The sequence below is a fragment of the Chiloscyllium punctatum genome, chromosome 10 (assembly GCF_047496795.1).
Source record: "Chiloscyllium punctatum isolate Juve2018m chromosome 10, sChiPun1.3, whole genome shotgun sequence".
NCBI lineage: Eukaryota > Metazoa > Chordata > Chondrichthyes > Orectolobiformes > Hemiscylliidae > Chiloscyllium > Chiloscyllium punctatum.
This window is the reverse complement of record NC_092748.1, coordinates 119,751,786-119,779,116: the sequence shown is the minus strand read 5'-3', so window position 1 is coordinate 119,779,116 and position 27,331 is coordinate 119,751,786. Positions and strand designations below refer to the sequence as shown.

The following is a 27,331-nucleotide window of genomic DNA, read 5'->3' as shown; positions in this document are numbered from 1 at the left end:
GCCCAGGGGACTTGTCCACTTTCACACATTCTAGAATTGATAACACCTCTTTGAAACTAACCTCGATCCTTTCTAGTCTAATATCTCGTACCTCATTCTTCCTGAGTGAAAACAGATGAGAAATATTCATTTAGCATCTCTTCGATCTCCACAGGGTCCACCCACAACTTCCCACTTCAGTCTTTGACCGACCCTATTCCTACCCTAATCATCCTTTTATTCCTCACATACCACAGAAAGCTTTAGGGATCTCCTTTATTCTATTTGCTAAAGACTGCTCATGTCCCCTCATTGATCTTCTTAACTCTCTCGTTAAATCCTTCCTCGCTGATCTGTAACTCTCCATCACCTCATCTGAACCATCTTGCCTCATCAACACATAAGCCTCCTTCTTCTGTTTAACAAGAGATGCAATTTCTGTAGTAAACCACGGTTCCCTTACCTTATCACTCCCTCCCTGCCTGACAGGGACATACCTATCAAGGACACACAATATCTGTTCCTTAAACCAGCCCCATATTTCCATTGTCTACATCCCCTGCATTTTGCTACCCCATTCCATGCATCCTAACTCTTCCCTACTCACATTACAATTGCCCTTGCTCCATCGATAACTCTTGACCTGTGGCATGTACCTATCCCTTTCCATCGTTAAACTAAACGTAACTGAATTATGGTCACTCTCTCTCCAAAGTGCTCACCTACAACTAAATCAAACACCTGGCCCGGTTCGTTACCAAGCACCAGACCCAGTGTGGCCCCTCCCCTCTTGTCGGCCCTTCGACATACTGTGTCAGGAAACCCTCCTGTACACGTTGGACACAAACTGATCCAACCGACGTACTAGAGTTATAGCATTTCCAGTCATTGTTGGGGAAGTTAAAGTCCCCCATAATGACCACCCTGTTCCTTTCACTCTTACCCAGAATAATTTTGCTAATCCTCTCTCCCACCTCCCTGGAACTCTGCGGAGGCCAATAAAAAACTCCAAGCAGTGTGACCTCTCCTCTCCTGTCTCTAACCTCAGCCCATACCATTTCATTCATCAAATGGGAACACCATTTCTTTACTCAGAGAGTAGTAGGGGTGTGGAACGCCCTGCCTGTAACAGTAGCAGACTCGCCAACTTTAGGGGAATTTAAATGGTCATTGGATAGGCATATGGATGAGAATGGAATAGTGTAGGTTAGATGGGCTTCAGATTGGTTCTACAGGTCAGCACAACATTGAGGGCCGAAGGGCCTGTACTGCGCTGGAATGTTTATGTTCTATTTCCCATGGCTAACTCACCTAGCATGCACAATTTTTTTGGACTGTGGGAGGAAACCGGAGCACCCGGAGGAAACCCACGCAGACACTGGGATATTGTGCTAACTCCACACAGACAGTTGCCTGAGGTCCCTGGTGTTGTGAGGTAGCAGTGTTAACCACTGAGCCACCATACCATCTGCCTTGAAAATTCATGTCTTGTCTGTCTTTGTGCGTTTGTCCAAAACCGGTGAGGGGGAGTTTTAAAAGGGTAAAGTTTAAGTTGTAGAGTTTTGCAATTCCCATTTCTTAAGTGGCATCAGTTAAAGACAGCTGGTATTAAACAGTACCTTTTGTTAAGTACAGAATCCTGCTAAATGTATTATTTTAATGTGAAGTTTGACAGTGTCATGTAAATTGGAGGGTTTGACTATATTTTTCACATTTGTGATGACACGAAGAACGTTTTATTTCATTACAATGTCCTGGTGCATCATGACACAAACTGATCACAAACAAGGAAAGTGGAAGATCTCTGACGGGTTAATATGGTAGACACACCCTGCCCCCAACGTTCACAACATCTGACCTGAACCCGTGGGATTTAATGGAACCAGAAACACAATGAAGTGTTCTAGAGCAACACCGTCCTGAAAATATACAATCAATTCAATGTTGGATGAGGGGGGAGTTTTACTCTGTATCTAACCCTGTGCTGTCCCTGTCCTGGGAGTGTTTGATGGGGACAGTGTAGAGAGAGCTTTACTCTGTATCTAACCCCGTGCTGTCCCTGTCCTGGGAGTGTTTGATGGGGACAGTGTAGAGAGAGCTTTACTCTGTATCTAACCCTGTGCTGTCCCTGTCCTGGGAGTGTTTGATGGGGACAGTGTAGAGGGAGCTTTACTCTGTATCTAACCCCGTACTGTCCCTGTCCTGGGAGTGTTTGATGGGGTCAGTGTAGAGGGAGCTTTACTCTGTATCTAACCCTGTGCTGTCCCTGTCCTGGGAGTGTTTGATGGGGACAGTGCAGAGGGAGCTTTACTCTGTATCTAACCCCGTGCTGTCACTGTCTTGGGAGTGTTTGATGGGGACAGTGTAGAGGGAGCTTTACTCTGTATCTAACCCCGTGCTGTCCCTGTCCTGGGAGTGTTTGATGGGGACAGTGCAGAGGGAGCTTTACTCTGTATCTAACCCCGTGCTGTCCCTGTCCTGGGAGTGTTTGATGGGGGACAGTGTAGAGTCAGCTTTACTCTGTATCTAACCCTGTGCTGTCCCTGTCCTGGGAGTGTTTGATGGGGACAGTGCAGAGGGAGCTTTACTCTGTATCTAACCCCGTGCTGTCCCTGTCCTGGGAGTGTTTGATGGGGGACAGTGTAGAGTCAGCTTTACTCTGTATCTAACCCCATGCTGTCCCTGTCCTGGGAGTGTTTGATGGGGGACAGTGTAGAGTCAGCTTTACTCTGTATCTAACCCCGTGCTGTCCCTGTCCTGAGTGTGTTTGATGGGGGACAGTGTAGAGGAGGCTTTACTCTGTATCTAACCCCGTGCTGTCACTGTCTTGGGAGTGTTTGATGGGGGACAGTGTAGAGGGAGCTTTACTCTGTATCTAACCCCGTGCTGTCACTGTCTGCGGAGTGTTTGATGGGGACAGTGTAGAGGGAGCTTTACTCTCACTTTAAAAGACTCACATATTTGTAAATCACACAAAAGTGACTCAAAACCAGAAATGAGTGAGACAGGCAGATGTTTGATCCAAGCAACAGTATATTAATATAACTGATCTCAACGCCCTCAATACAGGAGACACAACGCAGTTTGCAAGGTTGAGAAATGGCTGTACAGTGGGAGTGATTGTGATACAGGAAGTTCCTCTCCTCAATATCATTCATACCATGTACAGGCTTTAAGCACAGGCAGTGTGTACAAAATATAAACTATAATTATTTTATATAAATACAGGATTGGACCTTATTTCTCTAATATTTTTATTCCTTTTACTTTACCATTTGAAAGCTCGAGACAGTGTCTCACCTGTTTGGTGGGAGCAAATGTGACGATTAATACTGCCCAATGATAAGGTGAACAGTTTGGAGGGGGAGGGTGGTGCTGGGGGTGGGGTGGGGAGTGGACTGGAATCCCATCAGCTTCCTACTCGTCTCCACCCGGAGTTGGGAGAGAGACAGCCTTTGAACCCAGCCACGTCTGGAAATGAGCCAACCAGCCAGCTGTCTGGGAAGGGTTGATTGGGGCTTGGCTTGGGTTGAGTCTGACTCCATCAGCAGCACAAACACACAGCCCTTTACCAAAGGATTCCGTTCAGGAAGACAGTACGGAGACCACCCACAGTCAATGCTGGCACCCCCTCCCCCCCCCCTCCCCAACCCAGAATTGGAGCGACTGAGTCACCCTGCCTTCCTGAAGATGTCCAATCTCACCCGGAGAGTGGACCATTGGACCTGCGCAGCAGCACACCAACTTGGCCAAGACCAATAACACGGCATTGGGAATGAACGCACATCCTTCCCGGCGGGTGTGTCAAAGGGCCAGGAGCAATCTCCGAAACCTGCCTCTCACTGGGGTACACTCCCACACACACTGACCCTCACTGGGGTACAGTCCCACACACACTGACTCTCACTGGGGTACAGTCCCACACACACTGACTCTCACTGGGGTACAGTCCCACACACACTGACTCTCACTGGGGTACACTCCCACACACACTGACTCTCACTGGGGTACACTCCCACACACACTGACTCTCACTGGGGTACACTCCTACACACACTGACCCTCACTGGGGTACACTCCCACACACACCGACCCTCACTGGGGTACAGTCCCACACACACTGACTCTCACTGGGGTACAGTCCCACACACACTGACTCTCACTGGGGTACAGTCCCACACACACTGACTCTCACTGGGATACACTCCCACACACACTGACTCTCACTGGGGTACAGTCCCACACACACTGACTCTCACTGGGGTACACTCCCACACACACTGACTCTCACTGGGATACACTCCTACACACACTGACCCTCACTGGGGTACACTCCCACACACACCGACCCTCACTGGGGTACAGTCCCACACACACTGACTCTCACTGGGATACACTCCCACACACACTGACTCTCACTGGGGTACAGTCCCACACACACTGACTCTCACTGAGGTACACTCCCACACACACTGACTCTCACTGGGATACACTCCCACACACACCGACCCTCACTGGGATACACTCCTACACACACTGACCCTCACTGGGGTACACTCCCACACACACCGACCCTCACTGGGGTACACTCCCACACACACCGACCCTCACTGGGGTACAGGACAGTGAGTCCTGTCTGTCCAGACTCCGAGCGGATAGTGAGCCAGCTGATGGTGCTGTGCACGTGATCTGGAGTTTGAGGGTCCTTGTAAACTCCCCACAGACCAACTCTGTTCATCACAGTTCACTCTCAGTGTGACATGGACCTGTTTGAGAGAGATTCTGTTGAATTGAAGATGGGAATGAATTTTGCTGCTGCATTTGTCAAGAGCATTTGTCTTTTCAAAAAATAATTCACCTCTCCAAAGAGCTCCAAGTTTTGAAATAATTATTTTAAAGCATTTTTTATACATACTTCAGCTGCAGATTATATATATATATATGTGTGTGTGTGTGTGTGTGTGTGTGTGTGTGTATAAAATCTTTTGCCCCTGTGTTAGTGGCTGATACATGGATAGGGTGCTGTGTCCCAAGTTGTACTTACAACAGTATACAGTCTGTGTAGCAAATAAGCTGAGGATGAAATCCATGATCTGTTTTAAGGCCAAAACATACCCAACATTATGAGGTATAACTCTCTTGCATGGACAGTAATGGACTGAGACATCATGTTGAAATGGAGATGGACAGTTATGAACAGAGAGCTGACAGCTGATGAGCAGCCAGTGAGCTGGAGGCTGAAGCTGTGGCCTTGTTGCAGTCTTTAATCGTAGCCACTGGAGGGGAGCGGTGAATCTCTCAAAGCTGAAAGTAGCAGCAATAATGCAGCATGGGGCCAGGGAGACACTTTACAATATTTCATCATCCACTATCAGACCTCAGGACCCATCAGGAGCCGACTGGAGAACGTTACAGCTGGTCGAATTCCTTACATTCAGGAAAATCTAATTTGTCTGGGATTCTAAATGTTTTTACAGTGAAATAGGTCATTTCAAAAATATAAAGAATGTGGATCCAACCATATTTTGGGCAGTGCAGAGAGAGCTTTACATTCTGTTAGAAGTGTAGAGGGAGCTTTACTATGTCTTTAACTTCGTGCTGTCCCTGTCCTGGGAGTGTTTGATGGGGTCAGTGTAGAGGGAGCTTTACTCTGTATCTAACCCTGTGCTGTCCCTGTCCTGGAGGGTTTGATGGGGACAGTGTAGAGAGAGCTTTACTCTGTATCTAACCCCGTGCTGTCCCTGTCCTGGGAGAGTTTGATGGGGACAGTGCAGAGGGAGCTTTACTCTGTATCTAACCCTGTGCTGTCCCTGTCCAGGGAGTGTTTGATGGGGACAGTGTAGAGGGAGCTTTACTCTGTACCTAACCCCGTGCTGTCCCTGTCCTGGGAGGGTTTGATGGAGACAGCATTGAGACAGCTTTATATTCTGATTAGAGAGTAGTGAGAGCTTTACTCAATATCTATCCTCGACTGCAATGCATCTAACTGACTTTCAGATAGTCCAAATGTTTGTTTTACAGGAAATGAAGTACTTTATGAAAAAAGAACTCCCTCAGTACTGACCCCCTGACAGTGCGGCACTCCCTCAGTACTGACCCCCTGACAGTGCGGCACTCCCTCAGTACTGACCCCCTGACAGTGCGGCACTCCCTCAGTACTGACCCTCTGACAGTGTGGCACTCCCTCAGTACTGACCCTCTGACAGTGGGGCACTCCCTCAGGACTGACCCTCTGACAGTGCAGCACTCCCTCAGTACTGACCCTCTGACAGTGCGGCACTCCCTCAGTACTGACCCTCTGACAGTGCGGCACTCCCTCAGTACTGACCCTCTGACAGTGCGGCACTCCCTCAGTACTGACCCTCTGACAGTGCGGCACTCCCTCAAGACTGACCCTCTGATAGTGCAGCACTCCCTCAGTACTGACCCTCTGACAGTCTGGCACTCCCTCAGTACTGACCCTCTGACAGTGGGGCACTCCCTCAGGACTGACCCTCTGACAGTGCAGCACTCCCTCAGTACCGACCCTCTGACAGTGCGGCACTCCCTCAGTACAGACCCTCTGACAGTGCGGCACTCCCTCAGTACAGACCCTCTGACAGTGTGGCACTCCCTCAGTACTGACCCTCCGACAGTGCGGCACTCCCTCAGTACAGACCCTCTGACAGTGTGGCACTCCCTCAGTACTGCACGTGTTGAGTGGTGTGGAATAGGTTGGGATTTTCAGAGTTAAGTCTCCAGTTTATTGATGGGGGAAAGGTCAAAATGAAAGGCAGTTGAGCCAGCAGCCACAGTGACAGGGACGTGTGTGTGAGGGTGAAGGGTTCAGGGTAGGAGTCAATGTTGTCTAAGTGCTGGTATCTGAAGCAAAGTTGGATAAGGTGCCTCTACACCCAGGGAGATACTCGGGCCTCGTGGAACAGAGTGGGCTGGAGAGCTGGACCTGTCATTGAAAGGTGCCTGCTCTGAGTGTGAAGATGTTTGATTTGTTCTCTTGTCTGTGAAGTCCATACTGGGGCAGCTGCCTGGTGAGTTACTGGGCAGATAGCAGCGATGGATTGGGATCACACTGGAGTGAGGAAGCTGGGCTTGGAGGAGCAGGAGTTAATGTGGACAAGGTGTCTCACTCAGTCATCAGGGATGGGAAAAGCATGCTGAAGTGGGCGTGTTACAGTGGGTGCTCACCGTTGGAGAAGCCCGTGAAGCTGTCACAATGAAATAACTCGCCATATCCTGCTCGAACGTCACACGGGAACCCACACACTCAAGAAATTCTCTTGCTCTTTTGTTAGTTATCCTTCCACTGGAAGTTGCCCAAAAAGAACTTCCATTTTGTTTTGTTTTCTGTGCAATAAACAAACTCCTGTCCCCCACCCTCCCCCTGACACATGCACCCCCCCCCTCCCCACCCCAGAGCCCATCGCCATCTTCACTTCCACTGACACCCTCTCGTTTCCAAGTCCTTCTCCTCTGCTCGCCCGTACAATTCTTTCTGTCTTGGTGTTGTTCGCTCTTTTTGAAAGGAACTGGGAAGAGGGTCAGGCTCATCTCTTCTGGCAGCCAATCATGACCTTCGAGACAAAGTTGACGATGGCTATTGCTGGCTGATTGGAGTCCATCTCGGCGAAGAGGTGACAGACGTTATCCGTGGCACTTCCCTGTTTCCGGGCAACGAACCCAAACAGCCTGTAATGGAGGAGGGGAGGGTTGGAGGGTGTGGGGGAGGAAATTAACACCGTCAGCCTTTCCGTTCAGTCGGGGGGGCGGGGGGAGCGCGGTTTGGAACATCCAGGCTGTTTCCTGGGTCCTGGCCTCCTCCTCTCTACCCCATCCCCAACCCCCAACCCCTTCCTCCCATCAGCTCCTAATTGGCTCATTCCCCAGCTCAGACTGAAGGCACTTGGCAGCGTTATCCTGATCTCTGACAGAGTTCGACAGGGACAACAGCCAGGTGTCTGAAACATAGGGGAGGATACGGGCCAAATGCTGGGACTAGAAGAATTTGGGATGTCTGGTCAGCATGGATGGGATGGGCCAAAGGGTCTGTGTCCATGCTGTACACCCCCCTTGAGCTGTATCTGAGAGGTACATATCCCAGTGTTAGAAACAACAGTACAATCTCAGGGGGTGAGGGAGTTAGTAATGTCTCTATTTCTTGGGGCTTTGCCAACTTCAGCAGCATTTATCGCAAACTAGTGACAACTTTGTCTAAAAAACAAGCTGTAAATCTCAAACAAACACAGAGGATTCTGGAGAAACTCAACAGGTCTGGCAGGACCTGTGGAGAGAGGAAGAGTTAATGTTTCATGCCCGTTATGATTCCAGTCCGGATCCCAAGGTTCTGGTGAACGGCTGATTGGATTTGAACTCGGTTTCTCTCCCCCGGGAACTGCCCGACTTGCTCAGTTTTCCCAGCACCCGCTGAGTTCGCTCATGTCTGTAGATCCCTCACCAACAGTCTCCCTCCAACGGGAAAGGTGCTGACAGGGAGAGAGAGACTGCTGGGTTGGGGGGGGGCAGGGGAGTGTGGGCAAAAGGCAAATGGAAGGCCAAGGCCGTGTGCTCAGAGCTATGCAATGCCCCCAGCTCAAGCTGCCCCTTCACTCTCCAGATGGTACTCAGTGGACAACAATCTCCACCTGCAGTCTCCACAGGAGCACACTGCAGACATCTGCAGGACCCTTCTTTCATGGCATGGGGCCATCACTGACTGGGCCCAGTATTTATTCCCCGTCCCTAGTTGCCCCTTGAGAAGGTGGGGGTGAGCTGCCTTCTTGAACCGCTGCAGTCCATGTGCTGTGGGTAGACCCACAATGCCCTTAGGGAGGGAATTCCAGGATTCTGACCCAGTGACACTGAAGGAACGGTGATATATTTCCGAGTCAGGATGGTGAGGGGCTCAGAGGGGAACTTGCAGGGGGTGGTGTTCCCATGGATCTGCTGCCCTTGTCCTTCTAGATGGAAGTGGTTGTGGGTTTGGAAGGTGCTGCCTGAGGATCTTTGGTGAGTTTCTGCAGAGCATCTTGTAGATGGTACACACTGCTGTTACTGAGTGTGGGTGGGGGAGGGAGGGGATGGTACACACTGCTGTTACTGAGTGTGGGGGGGGAGGGAGGGGATGGTACACACTGCTGTTACTGAGTGTGGGTGGGGAGGGAGGGGATGGTACACACTGCTGTTACTGAGTGTGGGTGGGGGGAGGGAGGGGATGGTACACACTGCTGTTACTGAGTGTGGGTGGGGGGAGGGAGGGGATGGTACACACTGCTGTTACTGAGGGTCGGTCGGGGGAGGGAGGGGATGGTACACACTGCTGTTACTGAGGGTGGGTGGGGGAGGGAGGGGATGGTACACACTGCTGTTACTGAGTGTGGGTGGGGGGAGGGAGGGGATGGTACACACTGCTGTTACTGAGGGTCGGTGGGGGAGGGAGGGGATGGTACACACTGCTGTTACTGAGTGTGGGTGGGGGAGGGAGGGGATGGTACACACTGCTGTTACTGAGGGTCGGTCGGGGGAGGGAGGGGATGGTACACACTGCTGTTACTGAGTGTGGGTGGGGGAGGGAGGGGATGGTACACACTGCTGTTACTGAGGGTCGGTGGGGGGGGAGGGAGGGGATGGTACACACTGCTGTTACTGAGTGTGGGTGGGGGGAGGGAGGGGATGGTACACACTGCTGTTACTGAGTGTGGGTGGGGGAGGGAGGGGGTGGTACACACTGCTGTTACTGAGTGTGGGTGGGGGGAGGGAGGGGATGGTACACACTGCTGTTACTGAGGGTGGGTGGGGGAAGGGAGTGGGGACTGAAGGTCATAATCCTGGAATTAGTGTCCAACTGCAGATTTATTAATTGTATTTAAATTCCTCCAGCTACTGCGGTGGGACTTGAACTTGTGTCCTCAGAGATTAGTCTGGATTCTTGATCAATATGATGGGCCCACCGCACTCTCCTCTGACCAGCGAGTTCCTGGTCACTCAGAGTGAACAATCATTAACACCGAGCTGACCACAGGTTGGGACAGGAGCTGAGAAAACCGCTTGTGAGAGAATTCCGGAAGATTCCGTCCACTGGAGCCATCACACTCTCAACATGAGTCACCCCGACTCCCTTCAGCTCCTGTCAAACAGTGGGGCATCTTGGCAAGACTTCACAGTGAGGGGACAGGAGGGGCCTCTCTGTGAGTGAGAGTGTGGTTTGGGGGGGGGGGGGGGAGGCTAGATTTGGTTGTGGTGGGAATGTAACCGCAGGAAATCTCCATCCACCCCTGGCCACTGACACCACCAACCCCCCCCACCCCCACACCCCACCCCCACCCCCACCCTCCCCCCCCCTCCCCCCAGCACCCTCCCCAGGTATAGGAGTGTGTACTCACTTGGAGGCTCCTCCATCAGTCTTAGTCCATCTGCAGGAAGCAGAGAGTGAGGATTATTACAGCATTCTGAAACGGGCTCGGCCCCAGACCGGGCTGGTGCAGTAATCATCATCATTTACTCACTGACCAGCTCTCGGTCTGCACTGAGCACGGTGACCAGGGAAACCAGCCGTCCATGGGGAACAGGTCACCAGAGACAGACAGTGGGATGAAGGGGCACTCACAGTCAGAGTGGCCTTGAATGGAATGGGGGGACGGGTGTGGGGACATGTGTTGTCAGTCTGAGTCACACTGTCAAAGAGAAACTGTTGGATCGGGAGGTTGACACTGAATGCAGCTGAAGAGATAGGTACCATAGTCAGAATGGCTGTCCCTCAGGCAGCATCTCGTGTGGCTAAGTGTGTACCTGAAGGAGTCCAAGTGGCTATGACTCAGTGTGAGAGAGAGAGTGTGGGACCAGCAGGGGGTAGGAGTGAGTATACAGGAAGGAGAGAGTGTGAGAGCAGTCACGTGAGACAGTGAGGGACGGATAGTGTGCAGGAGGGAGAGGGTATGGGAGTGAACTGCACAGCAGTGAGAGACTGTGGGAGTGAGAGACTGTGGGAGTGAGAGTGTGTGGGAGTGGGAGAGTGTGGGAGTGAGAGAGTGTGGGAGTGAGAGAGTGTGGGAGTGAGAAAGTGTGAGAGTGAGAGAGTGTGAGAGTGGGAGAGTGTGGGAGTGAGAGAGTGTGGGAGTGAGAGACTGTGGGAGTGAGAGAGTGTGGGAGTGAGAGAGTGTGGGAGTGAGAGAGTGTGAGAGTGAGAGAGTGTGAGAGTGGGAGAGTGTGAGAGTGGGAGAGTGTGGGAGTGAGAGAGTGTGGGAGTGAGAGAGTGTGGGAGTGAGAGACTGTGGGAGTGAGAGACTGTGGGAGTGAGAGACTGTGGGAGTGAGAGAGTGTGGGAGGGGGAGACTGGGAGTGAGAGTGTGTGGGAGTGAGAGAGTGCGGGAGTGAGAGAGTGTGGGATGAGAGAGTGTGGGAGTGAGAGACTGTGGGAGTGAGAGTGTGTGGGAGTGAGAGACTGTGGGAGTGAGAGTGTGTGGGAGTGGGAGAGTGTGGGAGTGAGAGAGTGTGGGAGTGAGAGAGTGCGGGAGTGAGAGAGTGCGGGAGTGAGAGAGTGTGGGAGTGAGAGAGTGCGGGAGTGAGAGAGTGTGGGAATGGGAGAGTGTGGGAGTGAGAGAGTGTGGGAGTGAGAGAGTGCGGGAGTGAGAGAGTGCGGGAGTGAGAGAGTGTGGGAGTGAGAGTGTGTGGGAGTGAGAGAGTGTGGGAGTGAGAGAGTGTGGGAGTGAGAGACTGTGGGAGGAGGAGAGTGTGGGAGTGAGAGAGTGTGGGAGTGAGAGAGTGTGGGAGTGAGAGAGTGTGGGAGGGGGAGACTGGGAGTGAGAGTGTGTGGGAGGGGGAGACTGGGAGTGAGAATGTGTGGGAGTGAGAGAGTGTGGGAGTGAGAGAGTGTGGGAGTGAGAGAGTGTGGGAGTGAGAGAGTGTGGGAGTGAGAGTGTGTGGGAGTGGGAGAGTGTGGGAGTGAGAGAGTGTGGGAGTGAGAGAGTGTGGGAGGGGGAGACTGGGAGTGAGAGTGTGTGGGAGGGGGAGACTGGGAGTGAGAGTGTGTGGGAGTGAGAGAGTGTGGGAGTGAGAGAGTGTGGGAGTGAGAGAGTGTGGGAGTGAGAGTGTGTGGGAGTGGGAGAGTGTGGGAGTGATAGAGTGTGGGAGTGAGAGAGTGTGGGAGGGGGAGACTGGGAGTGAGAGTGTGTGGGAGGGGGAGACTGGGAGTGAGAGTGTGTGGGAGTGAGAGAGTGTGGGAGTGAGAGAGTGTGGGAGTGAGAGAGTGTGGGAGGGGGAGAGTGTGGGAGTGAGAGAGTGTGGGAGTGAGAGAGTGTGGGAGTGGGAGAGTGTGGGAGTGGGAGAGTGAGGGAGTGAGAGAGTGTGAGAGTGAGAGAGTGAGAGAGTGTGAGAGGGGGAGAGTGTGGGAGTGAGAGACTAGGAGTGGGAGAGTGTGGGAGTGAGAGAGTGCGGGAGTGAGAGAGTGTGGGAGTGAGAGAGTGCGGGAGTGAGAGAGTGTGGGAGTGAGAGAGTGTGGGAGTGAGAGAGTGTGGGAGTGAGAGAGTGTGGGAGTGAGAGTGTGTGGGAGTGAGAGAGTGTGGGAGTGAGAGTGTGTGGGAGGGGGAGAGTGTGGGAGTGGGAGACTGTGGGAGTGAGAGAGTGCGGGAGTGAGAGAGTGTGGGAGTGAGAGAGTGTGGGAGTGAGAGAGTGTGGGAGTGAGAGAGTGTGGGAGTGAGAGAGTGTGGGAGTGAGAGTGTGTGGGAGTGAGAGAGTGCGGGAGTGAGAGAGTGTGGGAGTGAGAGAGTGCGGGAGTGGGAGAGTGTGGGAGTGGGAGAGTGTGGGAGTGAGAGTGTGGGAGTGAGAGTGTGTGGGAGTGAGAGAGTGTGGGAGTGAGAGAGTGTGGGAGTGAGAGAGTGCGGGAGTGAGAGAGTGCGGGAGTGAGAGAGTGCGGGAGTGGGAGAGTGTGGGAGTGGGAGAGTGTGGGAGTGAGAGAGTGCGGGAGTGAGAGACTGTGGGAGTGAGAGACTGTGGGAGTGAGAGACTGGGAGTGGGAGAGTGTGGGAGTGGGAGAGTGTGGGAGTGGGAGAGTGTGGGAGTGAGAGACTGTGGGAGTGGGAGAGTGTGAGAGTGAGAGAGTGTGGGAGTGAGAGAGTGTGAGAGTGAGAGAGTGCGGGAGTGGGAGAGTGTGAGAGTGAGAGAGTGTGGGAGTGAGAGAGTGTGGGAGTGAGAATGTGTGGGAGTGAGAGACTGTGGGAGTGAGAGAGGGTGGGAGTGAGAGACTGGGAGTGGGAGAGTGTGGGAGTGGGAGAGTGTGGGAGTGGGAGAGTGTGGGAGTGGGAGAGTGTGAGAGTGAGAGAGTGAGAGAGTGTGGGAGTGAGAGAGTGTGGGAGTGAGAGAGTGAGAGAGTGTGAGAGTGAGAGAGTGAGAGAGTGTGGGAGTGGGAGAGTGTGAGAGTGAGAGAGTGTGGGAGTGAGAGAGTGTGGGAGTGAGAGTGTGTGGGAGTGAGAGTGTGTGGGAGTGAGAGAGTGTGGGAGTGGGAGAGTGTGAGAGTGAGAGAGTGTGGGAGTGAGAGTGTGTGGGAGTGAGAGACTGTGGGAGTGAGAGAGGGTGGGAGTGAGAGACTGGGAGTGGGAGAGTGTGGGAGTGGGAGAGTGTGGGAGTGGGAGAGTGTGGGAGTGGGAGAGTGTGAGAGTGAGAGAGTGAGAGAGTGTGGGAGTGAGAGAGTGTGGGAGTGAGAGAGTGAGAGAGTGTGAGAGTGAGAGAGTGAGAGAGTGAGAGAGTGTGGGAGTGGGAGAGTGTGAGAGTGAGAGAGTGAGAGAGTGTGGGAGTGGGAGAGTGTGGGAGTGGGAGAGTGTGAGAGTGAGAGAGTGTGAGAGTGAGAGAGTGTGGGAGTGAGAGAGTGCGGGAGTGAGAGAGTGTGAGAGTGAGAGAGTGTGGGAGTGAGAGACTGGGAGTGGGAGAGTGTGGGAGTGGGAGAGTGTGGGAGTGGGAGAGTGTGAGAGTGAGAGAGTGAGAGAGTGTGGGAGTGAGAGAGTGTGGGAGTGAGAGAGTGAGAGAGTCTGAGAGTGAGAGAGTGAGAGAGTGAGAGAGTGTGGGAGTGGGAGAGTGTGAGAGTGAGAGAGTGAGAGAGTGTGGGAGTGGGAGAGTGTGAGAGTGAGAGAGTGTGGGAGTGGGAGAGTGTGGGAGTGGGAGAGTGTGAGAGTGAGAGAGTGAGAGAGTGTGGGAGTGGGAGAGTGTGAGAGTGAGAGAGTGAGAGAGTGTGGGAGTGTGAGAGTGTGGGAGTGTGAGAGTGTGGGAGTGGGAGAGTGTGGGAGTGGGAGAGTGTGAGAGTGAGAGAGTGAGAGAGTGAGAGAGTGTGAGAGTGAGAGAGTGCAGGAGTGAGGGAGTGTGAGAGTGGGAGAGTGAGAGAGTGTGGGAGTGTGGGAGTGTGGGAGTGTGAGAGTGTGGGAGTGTGGGAGTGTGAGAGTGTGGGAGTGTGGGAGTGTGGGAGTGTGGGAGTGTGGGAGTGTGGGAGTGTGGGAGTGTGGGAGTGTGGGAGTGTGGGAGTGGGAGAGTGAGAGAGTGTGGGAGTGTGGGAGTGGGAGAGTGAGAGAGTGCGGGAGTGAGAGAGTGTGGGAGTGAGAGAGTGTGGGAGTGTGGGAGTGGGAGAGTGAGAGAGTGCGGGAGTGAGAGAGTGTGGGAGTGTGGGAGTGTGGGAGTGTGGGAGTGTGAGAATGAGAGAGTGCGGGAGTGGGAGAGTGAGAGAGTGTGGGAGTGGGAGAGTGTGGGAGTGTGGGAGTGTGGGAGTGTGGGAGTGGGAGAGTGGGAGAGTGAGAGAGTGCGGGAGTGGGAGAGTGAGAGAGTGTGGGAGTGTGGGAGTGTGGGAGTGTGGGAGTGTGAGAATGAGAGAGTGTGGGAGTGGGAGAGTGAGAGAGTGCGGGAGTGAGAGAGTGTGGGAGTGAGAGAGTGTGGGAGTGTGGGAGTGTGGGAGTGTGGGAGTGTGGGAGTGTGGGAGTGTGGGAGTGGGAGACTGTGGGAGTGAGAGAGTGTGAGAGTGAGAGAGTGTGGGAGTGTGGGAGTGTGGGAGTGAGAGACTGTGGGAGTGAGAGAGTGCGGGAGTGAGAGAGTGTGGGAGTGAGAGAGTGTGGGAGTGAGAGAGTGCGGGAGTGAGAGAGTGTGGGAGTGAGAGAGTGTGGGAGTGAGAGAGTGTGGGAGTGAGAGAGTGTGGGAATGGGAGAGTGTGGGAATGGGAGAGTGTGGGAGTGAGAGAGTGTGGGAGTGAGAGAGTGTGGGAGTGAGAGACTGTGGGAGTGAGAGAGTGCGGGAGTGAGAGAGTGTGGGAGTGAGAGAGTGTGGGAATGGGAGAGTGTGGGAATGGGAGAGTGTGGGAGTGAGAGAGTGTGGGAATGAGAGAGTGTGGGAGTGAGAGAGTGCGGGAGTGGGAGAGTGCGGGAGTGGGAGAGTGCGGGAATGGGAGAGTGTGGGAATGGGAGAGTGTGGGAATGGGAGAGTGTGGGAATGGGAGAGTGTGGGAGTGAGAGAGTGTGGGAGTGAGAGAGTGTGGGAGTGGGAGAGTGTGGGAATGGGAGAGTGTGGGAATGGGAGAGTGTGGGAGTGGGAGAGTGCGGGAGTGAGAGAGTGTGGGAGTGAGAGAGTGTGGGAGTGAGAGAGTGTGGGAGGGGGAGAGTGTGGGAGTGAGAGAGTGCGGGAGTGAGAGAGTGCGGGAGTGAGAGAGTGCGGGAGTGAGAGAGTGTGGGAGTGAGAGAGTGCGGGAGTGAGAGAGTGTGGGAGTGAGAGAGTGCGGGAGTGAGAGAGTGTGGGAGGGGGAGAGTGTGGGAGTGAGAGAGTGCGGGAGTGAGAGAGTGTGGGAGGGGGAGAGTGTGGGAGTGAGAGAGTGTGGGAATGGGAGAGTGTGGGAGTGGGAGAGTGTGGGAGTGGGAGAGTGTGGGAGTGAGAGTGTGTGGGAGTGAGAGACTGTGGGAGTGAGAGACTGTGGGAGTGAGAGACTGGGAGTGGGAGAGTGTGGGAGTGGGAGAGTGTGGGAGTGGGAGAGTGTGGGAGTGAGAGTGTGTGGGAGTGAGAGAGTGTGGGAGTGGGAGAGTGTGGGAGTGAGAGAGTGTGGGAGTGGGAGAGTGTGGGAGTGGGAGAGTGTGGGAGTGAGAGAGTGTGGGAGTGAGAGAGTGTGGGAGTGAGAGACTGTGGGAGTGAGAGAGTGCGGGAGTGAGAGAGTGTGGGAGTGAGAGACTTTGGGAGTGAGAGAGTGTGAGAGTGAGAGAGTGTGGGAGTGGGAGAGTGTGGGAGTGGGAGAGTGAGAGAGTGTGGGAGTGAGAGAGTGTGGGAGTGAGAGAGTGTGGGAGTGAGAGACTGTGGGAGGGGGAGAGTGTGGGAGTGAGAGAGTGTGGGAGTGGGAGAGTGTGAGAGTGAGAGAGTGTGGGAGTGGGAGAGTGTGAGAGTGAGAGAGTGTGGGAGTGAGAGAGTGTGGGAGTGAGAGTGTGTGGGAGTGAGAGAGTGTGGGAGTGAGAGACTGTGGGAGGGGGAGAGTGTGGGAGTGGGAGAGTGTGAGAGTGAGAGAGTGTGGGAGTGGGAGAGTGTGAGAGTGAGAGAGTGTGGGAGTGAGAGAGTGTGGGAGTGAGAGTGTGTGGGAGTGAGAGACTGTGGGAGTGAGAGACTGTGGGAGTGAGAGACTGTGGGAGTGGGAGAGTGGGAGTGGGAGAGTGTGGGAGTGAGAGAGTGTGAGAGTGAGAGAGTGAGAGAGTGTGGGAGTGAGAGTGAGAGAGTGTGGGAGTGAGAGAGTGTGAGAGTGAGAGAGTGTGGGAGTGGGAGAGTGTGGGAGTGGGAGAGTGTGGGAGTGGGAGAGTGTGGGAGTGGGAGAGTGTGAGAGTGAGAGAGTGAGAGAGTGTGGGAGTGAGAGAGTGTGGGAGTGAGAGAGTGTGAGAGTGAGAGAGTGTGGGAGTGGGAGAGTGTGGGAGTGGGAGAGTGAGAGAGTGAGAGAGTGTGGGAGTGGGAGAGTGTGGGAGTGGGAGAGTGTGGGAGTGGGAGAGTGTGGGAGTGGGAGAGTGTGAGAGTGAGAGAGTGTGGGAGTGGGAGAGTGTGGGAGTGGGAGAGTGTGAGAGTGAGAGAGTGAGAGAGTGTGGGAGTGGGAGAGTGTGAGAGTGAGAGAGTGAGAGAGTGTGGGAGTGTGGGAGTGTGAGAGTGTGGGAGTGGGAGAGTGTGGGAGTGGGAGAGTGTGAGAGTGAGAGAGTGAGAGAGTGTGGGAGTGGGAGAGTGTGAGAGTGAGAGAGTGAGAGAGTGAGAGAGTGTGAGAGTGAGAGAGTGCAGGAGTGAGGGAGTGTGAGAGTGGGAGAGTGAGAGAGTGTGGGAGTGTGGGAGTGTGGGAGTGTGGGAGTGGGAGAGTGAGAGAGTGTGGGAGTGTGGGAGTGTGGGAGTGTGAGAGTGTGGGAGTGTGGGAGTGTGGGAGTGGGAGAGTGAGAGAGTGAGAGAGTGTGGGAGTGTGGGAGTGTGGGAGTGGGAGAGTGAGAGAGTGTGGGAGTGTGGGAGTGTGGGAGTGTGAGAGTGTGGGAGTGTGGGAGTGTGGGAGTGGGAGAGTGAGAGAGTGAGAGAGTGTGGGAGTGTGGGAGTGTGGGAGTGGGAGAGTGAGAGAGTGCGGGAGTGAGAGAGTGTGGGAGTGTGGGAGTGTGGGAGTGTGGGAGTGTGAGAATGAGAGAGTGAGAGAGTGCGGGAGTGGGAGAGTGAGAGAGTGTGGGAGTGTGGGAGTGTGGGAGTGGGAGAGTGAGAGAGTGTGGGAGTGGGAGAGTGTGGGAGTGTGGGAGTGTGGGAGTGTGGGAGTGGGAGAGTGCGAGAGTGAGAGAGTGAGAGAGTGGGGGAGTGGGAGAGTGAGAGAGTGTGGGAGTGTGGGAGTGTGGGAGTGTGGGAGTGTGGGAGTGTGAGAATGAGAGAGTGTGGGAGTGGGAGAGTGAGAGAGTGCGGGAGTGAGAGAGTGTGGGAATGAGAGAGTGTGGGAGTGGGAGAGTGAGAGAGTGCGGGAGTGAGAGAGTGTGGGAGTGTGAGAATGAGAGAGTGTGGGAGTGGGAGAGTGAGAGAGTGCGGGAGTGAGAGAGTGTGGGAGTGTGGGAGTGTGGGAGTGTGGGAGTGGGAGACTGTGGGAGTGAGAGAGTGTGAGAGTGAGAGAGTGTGGGAGTGTGGGAGTGTGGGAGTGAGAGAGTGTGGGAGTGAGAGAGTGTGGGAGTGAGAGAGTGTGGGAGTGAGAGAGTGTGGGAGTGAGAGAGTGTGGGAATGGGAGAGTGTGGGAGTGAGAGAGTGAGAGAGTGTGGGAGTGAGAGAGTGCGGGAGTGGGAGAGTGTGGGAGTGGGAGAGTGTGGGAATGGGAGAGTGTGGGAATGGGAGAGTGTGGGAGTGAGAGAGTGCGGGAGTGAGAGAGTGAGAGAGTGAGAGAGTGTGGGAGTGAGAGAGTGTGGGAATGGGAGAGTGTGGGAGTGAGAGAGTGAGAGAGTGTGGGAGTGAGAGAGTGTGGGAGTGTGGGAGTGTGGGAGTGTGGGAGTGGGAGACTGTGGGAGTGAGAGAGTGTGAGAGTGAGAGAGTGTGGGAGTGTGGGAGTGTGGGAGTGTGGGAGTGTGGGAGTGTGGGAGTGAGAGACTGTGGGAGTGAGAGAGTGCGGGAGTGAGAGAGTGTGGGAGTGAGAGAGTGTGGGAGTGAGAGAGTGCGGGAGTGAGAGAGTGTGGGAGTGAGAGAGTGTGGGAGTGAGAGAGTGCGGGAGTGAGAGAGTGTGGGAGTGAGAGACTGTGGGAGTGAGAGAGTGTGGGAGTGAGAGAGTGTGGGAGTGAGAGAGTGTGGGAGTGGGAGAGTGGGAATGGGAGAGTGTGGGAATGGGAGAGTGTGGGAGTGAGAGAGTGTGGGAGTGGGAGAGTGTGGGAATGGGAGAGTGTGGGAGTGAGAGAGTGAGAGAGTGTGGGAGTGAGACAGTGTGGGAGTGAGAGACTGTGGGAGTGAGAGAGTGCGGGAGTGAGAGAGTGTGGGAGTGAGAGAGTGTGGGAATGGGAGAGTGTGGGAATGGGAGAGTGTGGGAGTGAGAGAGTGTGGGAATGAGAGAGTGTGGGAGTGAGAGAGTGCGGGAGTGGGAGAGTGCGGGAGTGGGAGAGTGTGGGAATGGGAGAGTGTGGGAATGGGAGAGTGTGGGAGTGAGAGAGTGTGGGAGTGGGAGAGTGTGGGAATGGGAGAGTGTGGGAATGGGAGAGTGTGGGAGTGAGAGAGTGTGGGAGTGAGAGAGTGTGGGAATGGGAGAGTGTGGGAGTGGGAGAGTGTGGGAATGGGAGAGTGTGGGAATGGGAGAGTGTGGGAGTGGGAGAGTGTGGGAATGGGAGAGTGTGGGAATGGGAGAGTGGGAGTGAGAGAGTGTGGGAGTGAGAGAGTGCGGGAGTGAGAGAGTGTGGGAGTGAGAGAGTGTGGGAGTGAGAGAGTGTGGGAATGGGAGAGTGTGGGAGTGAGAGAGTGAGAGAGTGTGGGAGTGAGAGAGTGCGGGAGTGGGAGAGTGTGGGAGTGGGAGAGTGTGGGAATGGGAGAGTGTGGGAATGGGAGAGTGTGGGAGTGTGAGAGTGTGGGAGTGAGAGACTGTGGGAGTGAGAGAGTGTGGGAATGGGAGAGTGTGGGAGTGGGAGAGTGTGGGAATGGGAGAGTGTGGGAATGGGAGAGTGTGGGAGTGGGAGAGTGTGGGAATGGGAGAGTGTGGGAATGGGAGAGTGGGAGTGAGAGAGTGTGGGAGTGAGAGAGTGCGGGAGTGAGAGAGTGTGGGAGTGGGAGAGTGTGGGAGTGAGAGAGTGTGGGAGTGGGAGAGTGTGGGAGTGAGAGAGTGTGGGAGTGAGAGACTGGGAGTGAGAGTGTGGGAGTGAGAGAGTGTGGGAATGGGAGAGTGTGGGAATGGGAGAGTGGGAGTGAGAGAGTGTGGGAGTGAGAGAGTGCGGGAGTGGGAGAGTGTGGGAGTGAGAGAGTGCGGGAGTGAGAGAGTGTGGGAGTGAGAGAGTGCGGGAGTGAGAGTGTGTGGGAGTGAGAGTGTGTGGGAGTGAGAGAGTGTGGGAGGGGGAGAGTGTGGGAGTGAGAGAGTGTGGGAGTGAGAGAGTGTGGGAGTGAGAGAGTGTGGGAATGGGAGAATGTGGGAGTGGGAGAGTGTGGGAGTGGGAGAGTGTGGGAGTGAGAGTGTGTGGGAGTGAGAGACTGTGGGAGTGAGAGACTGTGGGAGTGAGAGACTGAGAGTGGGAGAGTGTGGGAGTGGGAGAGTGTGGGAGTGGGAGAGTGTGGGAGTGAGAGAGTGAGAGAGTGTGGGAATGGGAGAGTGTGGGAATGGGAGAGTGTGGGAGTGAGAGACTGAGAGTGGGAGAGTGTGGGAGTGGGAGAGTGCGGGAGTGAGAGACTGTGGGAGTGAGAGAGTGCGGGAGTGAGAGAGTGTGGGAGTGGGAGAGTGTGGGAGTGGGAGAGTGTGGGAATGGGAGAGTGTGGGAGTGAGAGAGTGTGGGAGTGGGAGAGTGTGGGAGTGGGAGAGTGTGGGAGTGAGAGACTGGGAGTGAGAGTGTGGGAGTGAGAGACTGTGGGAGTGAGAGTGTGTGGGAGTGAGAGAGTGTGGGAGTGGGAGAGTGTGGGAGTGAGAGACTGTGGGAGTGAGAGTGTGTGGGAGTGAGAGAGTGTGGGAGTGGGAGAGTGTGGGAGTGAGAGAGTGTGGGAGTGAGAGAGTGTGGGAATGGGAGAGTGTGGGAATGGGAGAGTGTGGGAATGGGAGAGTGTGGGAGTGAGAGAGTGTGGGAGTGGGAGAGTGTGGGAGTGAGAGAGTGTGGGAGTGAGAGAGTGCGGGAGTGAGAGAGTGTGGGAGTGAGAGAGTGTGGGAATGGGAGAGTGTGGGAATGGGAGAGTGTGGGAATGGGAGAGTGTGGGAATGGGAGAGTGTCGGAATGGGAGAGTGTGGGAGTGAGAGAGTGTGGGAGTGGGAGAGTGTGGGAGTGAGAGACTGTGGGAGTGAGAGAGTGTGGGAGTGAGAGACTGTGGGAGTGAGAGAGTGCGGGAGTGAGAGAGTGTGGGAGTGAGAGAGTGTGGGAATGGGAGAGTGTGGGAATGGGAGAGTGTGGGAGTGAGAGAGTGCGGGAGTGGGAGAGTGTGGGAATGGGAGAGTGTGGGAATGGGAGAGTGTGGGAATGGGAGAGCGTGGGAGTGAGAGAGTGTGGGAGTGGGAGAGTGTGGGAGTGAGAGAGTGTGGGAGTGAGAGACTGGGAGTGAGAGTGTGGGAGTGAGAGAGTGTGGGAGTGAGAGAGTGCGGGAGTGAGAGAGTGTGGGAGTGAGAGACTGTGGGAGGGGGAGAGTGTGGGAGTGGGAGAGTGTGAGAGTGGGAGAGTGTGGGAGTGGGAGAGTGTGAGAGTGAGAGAGTGTGGGAGTGAGAGAGTGTGGGAGTGAGAGTGTGTGGGAGTGAGAGAGTGTGGGAGTGAGAGACTGTGGGAGGGGGAGAGTGTGGGAGTGGGAGAGTGTGAGAGTGAGAGAGTGTGGGAGTGGGAGAGTGTGAGAGTGAGAGAGTGTGGGAGTGAGAGAGTGTGGGAGTGAGAGTGTGTGGGAGTGAGAGACTGTGGGAGTGAGAGACTGTGGGAGTGAGAGACTGGGAGTGGGAGAGTGTGGGAGTGGGAGAGTGTGGGAGTGGGAGAGTGTGGGAGTGGGAGAGTGTGAGAGTGTGGGAGTGTGGGAGTGGGAGAGTGAGAGAGTGCGGGAGTGAGAGAGTGTGGGAGTGTGGGAGTGTGGGAGTGTGGGAGTGTGAGAATGAGAGAGTGCGGGAGTGGGAGAGTGAGAGAGTGTGGGAGTGGGAGAGTGTGGGAGTGTGGGAGTGTGGGAGTGTGGGAGTGGGAGAGTGGGAGAGTGAGAGAGTGCGGGAGTGAGAGAGTGTGGGAATGAGAGAGTGCGGGAGTGAGAGAGTGTGGGAGTGTGGGAGTGTGGGAGTGTGGGAGTGGGAGACTGTGGGAGTGAGAGAGTGTGAGAGTGAGAGAGTGTGGGAGTGTGGGAGTGTGGGAGTGAGAGACTGTGGGAGTGAGAGAGTGCGGGAGTGAGAGAGTGTGGGAGTGAGAGAGTGTGGGAGTGAGAGAGTGTGGGAGTGAGAGAGTGTGGGAGTGAGAGAGTGTGGGAGTGAGAGAGTGTGGGAGTGAGAGAGTGTGGGAGTGAGAGAGTGCGGGAGTGAGAGAGTGTGGGAGTGAGAGAGTGTGGGAGTGAGAGACTGTGGGAGTGGGAGAGTGTGAGAGTGAGAGAGTGTGGGAGTGGGAGAGTGTGGGAATGGGAGAGTGTGGGAATGGGAGAGTGGGAGTGAGAGAGTGTGGGAGTGAGAGAGTGCGGGAGTGAGAGAGTGTGGGAATGGGAGAGTGTGGGAGTGAGAGAGTGTGGGAGTGGGAGAGTGTGGGAGTGGGAGAGTGTGGGAGTGGGAGAGTGTGGGAGTGAGAGAGTGTGGGAGTGAGAGACTGTGGGAGTGGGAGAGTGTGGGAGTGGGAGAGTGTGGGAGTGGGAGAGTGTGGGAGTGAGAGAGTGTGGGAATGGGAGAGTGTGGGAGTGGGAGAGTGTGGGAGTGGGAGAGTGTGGGAGTGGGAGAGTGTGGGAGTGGGAGAGTGTGGGAGTGAGAGTGTGTGGGAGTGAGAGAGTGTGGGAGTGAGAGACTGTGGGAGTGAGAGACTGGGAGTGGGAGAGTGTGGGAGTGGGAGAGTGTGGGAGTGGGAGAGTGTGGGAGTGAGAGTGTGTGGGAGTGAGAGTGTGTGGGAGTGAGAGAGTGTGGGAGTGGGAGAGTGTGGGAGTGAGAGAGTGTGGGAGTGTGGGAGTGTGGGAGTGAGAGAATGTGGGAGTGAGAGAGTGTGGGAATGGGAGAGTGTGGGAATGGGAGAGTGTGGGAGTGAGAGAGTGTGGGAGTGAGAGAGTGTGGGAGTGAGAGAGTGCGGGAGTGAGAGAATGTGGGAGTGAGAGAGTGTGGGAGTGAGAGAGTGTGGGAGTGAGAGAGTGCGGGAGTGAGAGAGTGTGGGAGTGAGAGAGTGTGGGAATGGGAGAGTGTGGGAATGGGAGAGTGTGGGAATGGGAGAGTGTGGGAGTGAGAGAGTGTGGGAGTGAGAGAGTGTGGGAGTGAGAGAGTGCGGGAATGGGAGAGTGTGGGAATGGGAGAGTGTGGGAATGGGAGAGTGTGGGAGTGAGAGAGTGTGGGAGTGGGAGAGTGTGGGAGTGAGAGAGTGTGGGAGTGAGAGACTGGGAGTGAGAGTGTGGGAGTGAGAGAGTGTGGGAGTGAGAGAGTGCGGGAGTGAGAGAGTGTGGGAGTGAGAGACTGGGAGTGAGAGACTGTGGGAGGGGGAGAGTGTGGGAGTGGGAGAGTGTGAGAGTGAGAGAGTGTGGGAGTGGGAGAGTGTGAGAGGGAGAGAGTGTGGGAGTGAGAGAGTGTGGGAGTGAGAGTGTGTGGGAGTGAGAGAGTGTGGGAGTGAGAGACTGTGGGAGGGGGAGAGTGTGGGAGTGGGAGAGTGTGAGAGTGAGAGAGTGTGGGAGTGGGAGAGTGTGAGAGTGAGAGAGTGTGGGAGTGAGAGAGTGTGGGAGTGAGAGTGTGTGGGAGTGAGAGACTGTGGGAGTGAGAGACTGTGGGAGTGAGAGACTGGGAGTGGGAGAGTGTAGTAGTGGGACAGTGTGGGAGTGAGAGAGTGTGAGAGTGAGAGAGTGAGAGAGTGTGGGAGTGAGAGAGTGTGGGAGTGAGAGAGTGTGAGAGTGAGTGAGAGTGAGAGAGTGTGAGAGTGAGAGAGTGTGGGAGTGAGAGAGTGTGAGAGTGAGAGAGTGTGGGAGTGGGAGAGTGTGGGAGTGGGAGAGTGAGAGAGTGAGAGAGTGTGGGAGTGAGAGAGTGTGGGAGTGGGAGAGTGTGGGAGTGAGAGAGTGTGGGAGTGAGAGAGTGTGAGAGTGAGAGAGTGTGGGGAGTGGGAGAGTGTGGGAGTGGGAGAGTGAGAGAGTGAGAGAGTGTGGGAGTGAGAGAGTGTGAGAGTGAGAGAGTGGGGTGGGGAGTGTGGAGAGTGTGAGAGTGAGAGAGTGAGAGAGTGGGAGAGTGTGGGAGTGGGAGAGTGTGGGAGTGGGAGAGTGTGGGAGTGAGAGAGTGTGGGAGTGAGAGAGTGTGAGAGTGAGAGAGTGTGGGAGTGGGAGAGTGTGGGAGTGGGAGAGTGAGAGAGTGAGAGAGTGTGGGAGTGAGAGAGTGTGGGAGTGGGAGAGTGTGGGAGTGAGAGAGTGTGGGAGTGAGAGAGTGTGAGAGTGAGAGAGTGTGGGGAGTGGGAGAGTGTGGGAGTGGGGTGAGTGTGGGAGTGGGAGAGTGTGGGAGTGGGAGAGTGTGAGAGTGAGAGAGTGTGGGAGTGGGAGAGTGTGGGAGTGTGAGTGTGAGTGTGAGAGTGTGGAGTGGAGAGTGTGGGAGTGGGAGTGTGTGAGTGTGTGGAGAGTGTGGGTGTGGAGTGTGGGGGATGTGGGAGTGGTGGGTGTGGGAGTGGAGGTGTGGTGTGGGTGAGTGTGAGAGTGTGAGAGTGTGAGAGTGAGAGAGTGAGGAGTGTGGAGTGATGGTGGGTGGGTGGGAGTGTGTGGAGTGTGGGAGTGTGGGAGTGTGGGAGTGTGGAGTGTGGTGGGGTGTGGGGGTGTGAGGTGTGGGAGTGTGGGAGTGTGGGTGTGGGGATGAGAGAGTGCGGGAGTGGGAGAGTGAGAGAGTGCGGGAGTGAGAGAGTGTGCGAGTGTGAGAATGAGAGAGTGTGGGAGTGGGAGAGTGAGAGAGTGCGGGAGTGAGAGAGTGTGGGAGTGTGGGAGGTGTGGGAGTGTGGGAGTGGGAGACTGTGGGAGTGAGAGAGTGTGAGAGTGAGAGAGTGTGGGAGTGTGGGAGTGTGGGAGTGAGAGACTGTGGGAGTGAGAGAGTGCGGGAGTGAGAGAGTGTGGGGAGTGAGAGAGTGTGGGAGTGAGAGAGTGCGGGAGTGAGAGAGTGTGGGAGTGAGAGAGTGTGGGAGTGAGAGACTGTGGGAGTGAGAGAGTGTGGGAGTGAGAGACTGTGGGAGTGAGAGAGTGCGGGAGTGAGAGAGTGTGGGGAGTGAGAGTGTGGGAGTGAGAGAGTGTGGGAATGGGAGAGTGTGGGAGTGGGAGAGTGTGGGAATGGGAGAGTGTGGGAATGGGAGTGTGGGAGTGGAGAGTGTGGGAATGAGAGAGTGTGGGAATGGGAGAGTGTGGGAATGGGAGAGTGTGGGAGTGAGAGAGTGTGGGGAGAGAGTGTGGGATGGGGATGTGGATGGGAGAGTGTGGGAATGGGAGAGTGTGGGATGGAGAGAGTGTGGGAGTGAGAGAGTGTGGGAGTGGGAGTGTGGGAGTGTGGGAGTGGAGTGTGGGAGTGTGGGAGTGTGGGAGTGGGAGAGTGTGGGAGTGGAGAGTGTGGGAGGTGGGAGTGAGTGTGGGAAGTGGGGAGGGAGTGTGGGTGTGGGAGAGTGTGGGAATGGGAGGTGGGAGTGTGGGAGTGGGTGAGTGGTGTGAGTGAGAGAGTGGGGAGTGTGAGTGTGGTGGAGTGGGAGAGTGTGGGAGTGTGAGAGTGTGGGAGTGAGAGAGTGTGGGAGTGAGGGAGTGTGGGAGTGAGGAGGAGTGAGGGAGTGTGGAGTGTGGAGTGGGAGTGTGGTGAGTGAGAGAGTGTTGCGGGAGTGAGAGAGTGTGGGAGGGGTGAGAGTGTGGGAGTGAGAGAGTGCGGGAGTGAGAGAGTGTGGGAGTGAGAGTGTGTGGGAGTGAGAGAGTGTGGGAGGGGGAGAGTGTGGGAGGTGAGAGAGTGTGGGAGTGAGAGAGTGTGGGAATGGGAGAGTGTGGGAGTGGGAGAGTGTGGGAGGATGGGAGAGTGTGGGAATGGGAGAGTGGGAGTGGAGAGTGTGGGAGTGTGAGAATGGAGAGTGTGGGAGTGGGAGAGTGAGAGTGTGGGGAGTGGGAGAGTGTGGGAGTGTGGGAGTGTGGGAGAGTGGGAGTGTGGGAGTGGGAGACTGTGGGAGTGAGAGAGTGTGAGAGTGAGAGAGTGTGGGAGTGGGAGTGTGGGAGTGTGGGAGTGAGAGAGTGTGGGAGTGAGAGAGTGTGGAGTGAGAGACTGTGGAGTGAGAGAGTGTGGGAGTGGGAGAGTGTGGGAGTGGGAGAGTGTGGGTGGAGTGTGTGGGAGTGAGAGTGTGTGGGAGTGAGAGTGTGTGGGAGTGAGAGAGTGTGGAGTGGGAGAGTGTGGGAGTGAGAGAGTGTGGGAGTGAGAGAGTGTGGGAGTGAGAGTGTGGGAGTGAGAGTGTGGAGTGGAGAGTGTGTGGGAGTGGGAGAGAGTGTGGGAGTGGGAGAGTGTGGGAGTGAGAGAGTGTGGGGAGTGGGAGAGTGTGAGTGTGGAGTGGGAGTGTGGGTGTGGGACGTGAGAGAGTGTGGGAGGGGAGTGGTGAGGAGTGGAGAGTGTGAGAGAGTGTGGGAGTGGGAGAGTGTGGGAGAGTGAGAGAGTGTGGGGAGTGGAGAGTGTGTGGGAGTGAGAGAGTGTGGGAGTGGGAGAGTGTGGGAGTGGGAGAGTGTGGTGAGATGAGAGGTGTGGAGAGTGTGGAGGGAGAGTGTGGGAGTGAGAGAGTGTGGGAATGGGAGAGTGTGGGAGGTGAGAGAGTGTGGGAGTGAGAGAGTTGCGGGAGTGGGAGAGTGTGGGATGGGAGAGTGTGGGAGTGGGAGAGTGTGGAGTGGAGAGTGTGGGAGTGAGAGAGTGTGGGAGTGAGAGAGTGTGGGAGTGAGAGAGTGTGGGGTGGGAGAGTGTGGGAGTGGGAGAGTGGGAGAGAGTGTGGAGTGGAGGTGTGGAGAGTGTGGAGAGTGTGGAGTGGGAGAGTGTGTGGAGAGAGTGTGTGGGAGTGTGAGAGTGTGGGAGTGAGAGAGTGTGGGAGTGAGAGTGTGGGAGTGGGAGAGTGGGAGTGGAGAGTGTGGAGTGGAGAGTGTGGGAGGGAGAGTGTGGGAGTGAGAGTGTGGGAGTGTGAGGAGTGTGGGAGTGTGAGGAGAGTGTGGGAGTGAGAGAGTGTGGGAGTGAGAGTGTGGGAGTGGGAGGAGAGTGTGGGAGTGAGAGAGTGTGGGTGTGGGAGGTGAGAGAGTGTGGGAGAGTGAGAGTGTGGGAGTGGGAGATGGGGAGTGAGAGTGTGTGGGAGTGAGGAGAGTGTGGAGAGTTGTGGGAGTGGAGTGAGAGGAGTGTGGAGTGAGAGTGTGAGAGTGTGGGAGTGTGGGAGTGTGAGAGTGTGGGAGTGTGGGAGTGTGGGAGTGTGAGTGAGTGAGTGAGAGTGTGAGGAGTGTGGAGAGTGAGAGGAGAGTGTGGGAGTGTGGGAGTGTGAGGAGTGTGGAGTGTGGGAGTGGGGAGAGTGAGAGAGTGTGGGAGTGTGGGAGTGTGGGAGTGTGGGGAGTGTGGGAGTGG

General features: G+C 55.4%; 1 protein-coding gene across 1 annotated transcript in view; it reads right to left on the bottom strand.

The window, feature by feature from the left end:
- Positions 1–2,994: 2,994 nt before the first annotated feature.
- tns1b (tensin 1b) overlaps positions 2,995–27,331 on the bottom strand; it is an 833,038-nt gene continuing 808,701 nt past the window's right edge. The window contains 2 exon segments of the mRNA XM_072578355.1: positions 2,995–7,665; positions 10,356–10,385. Coding sequence (XP_072434456.1) covers positions 7,524–7,665; positions 10,356–10,385 — 172 coding nt within the window. The 3' untranslated portion in view covers positions 2,995–7,523.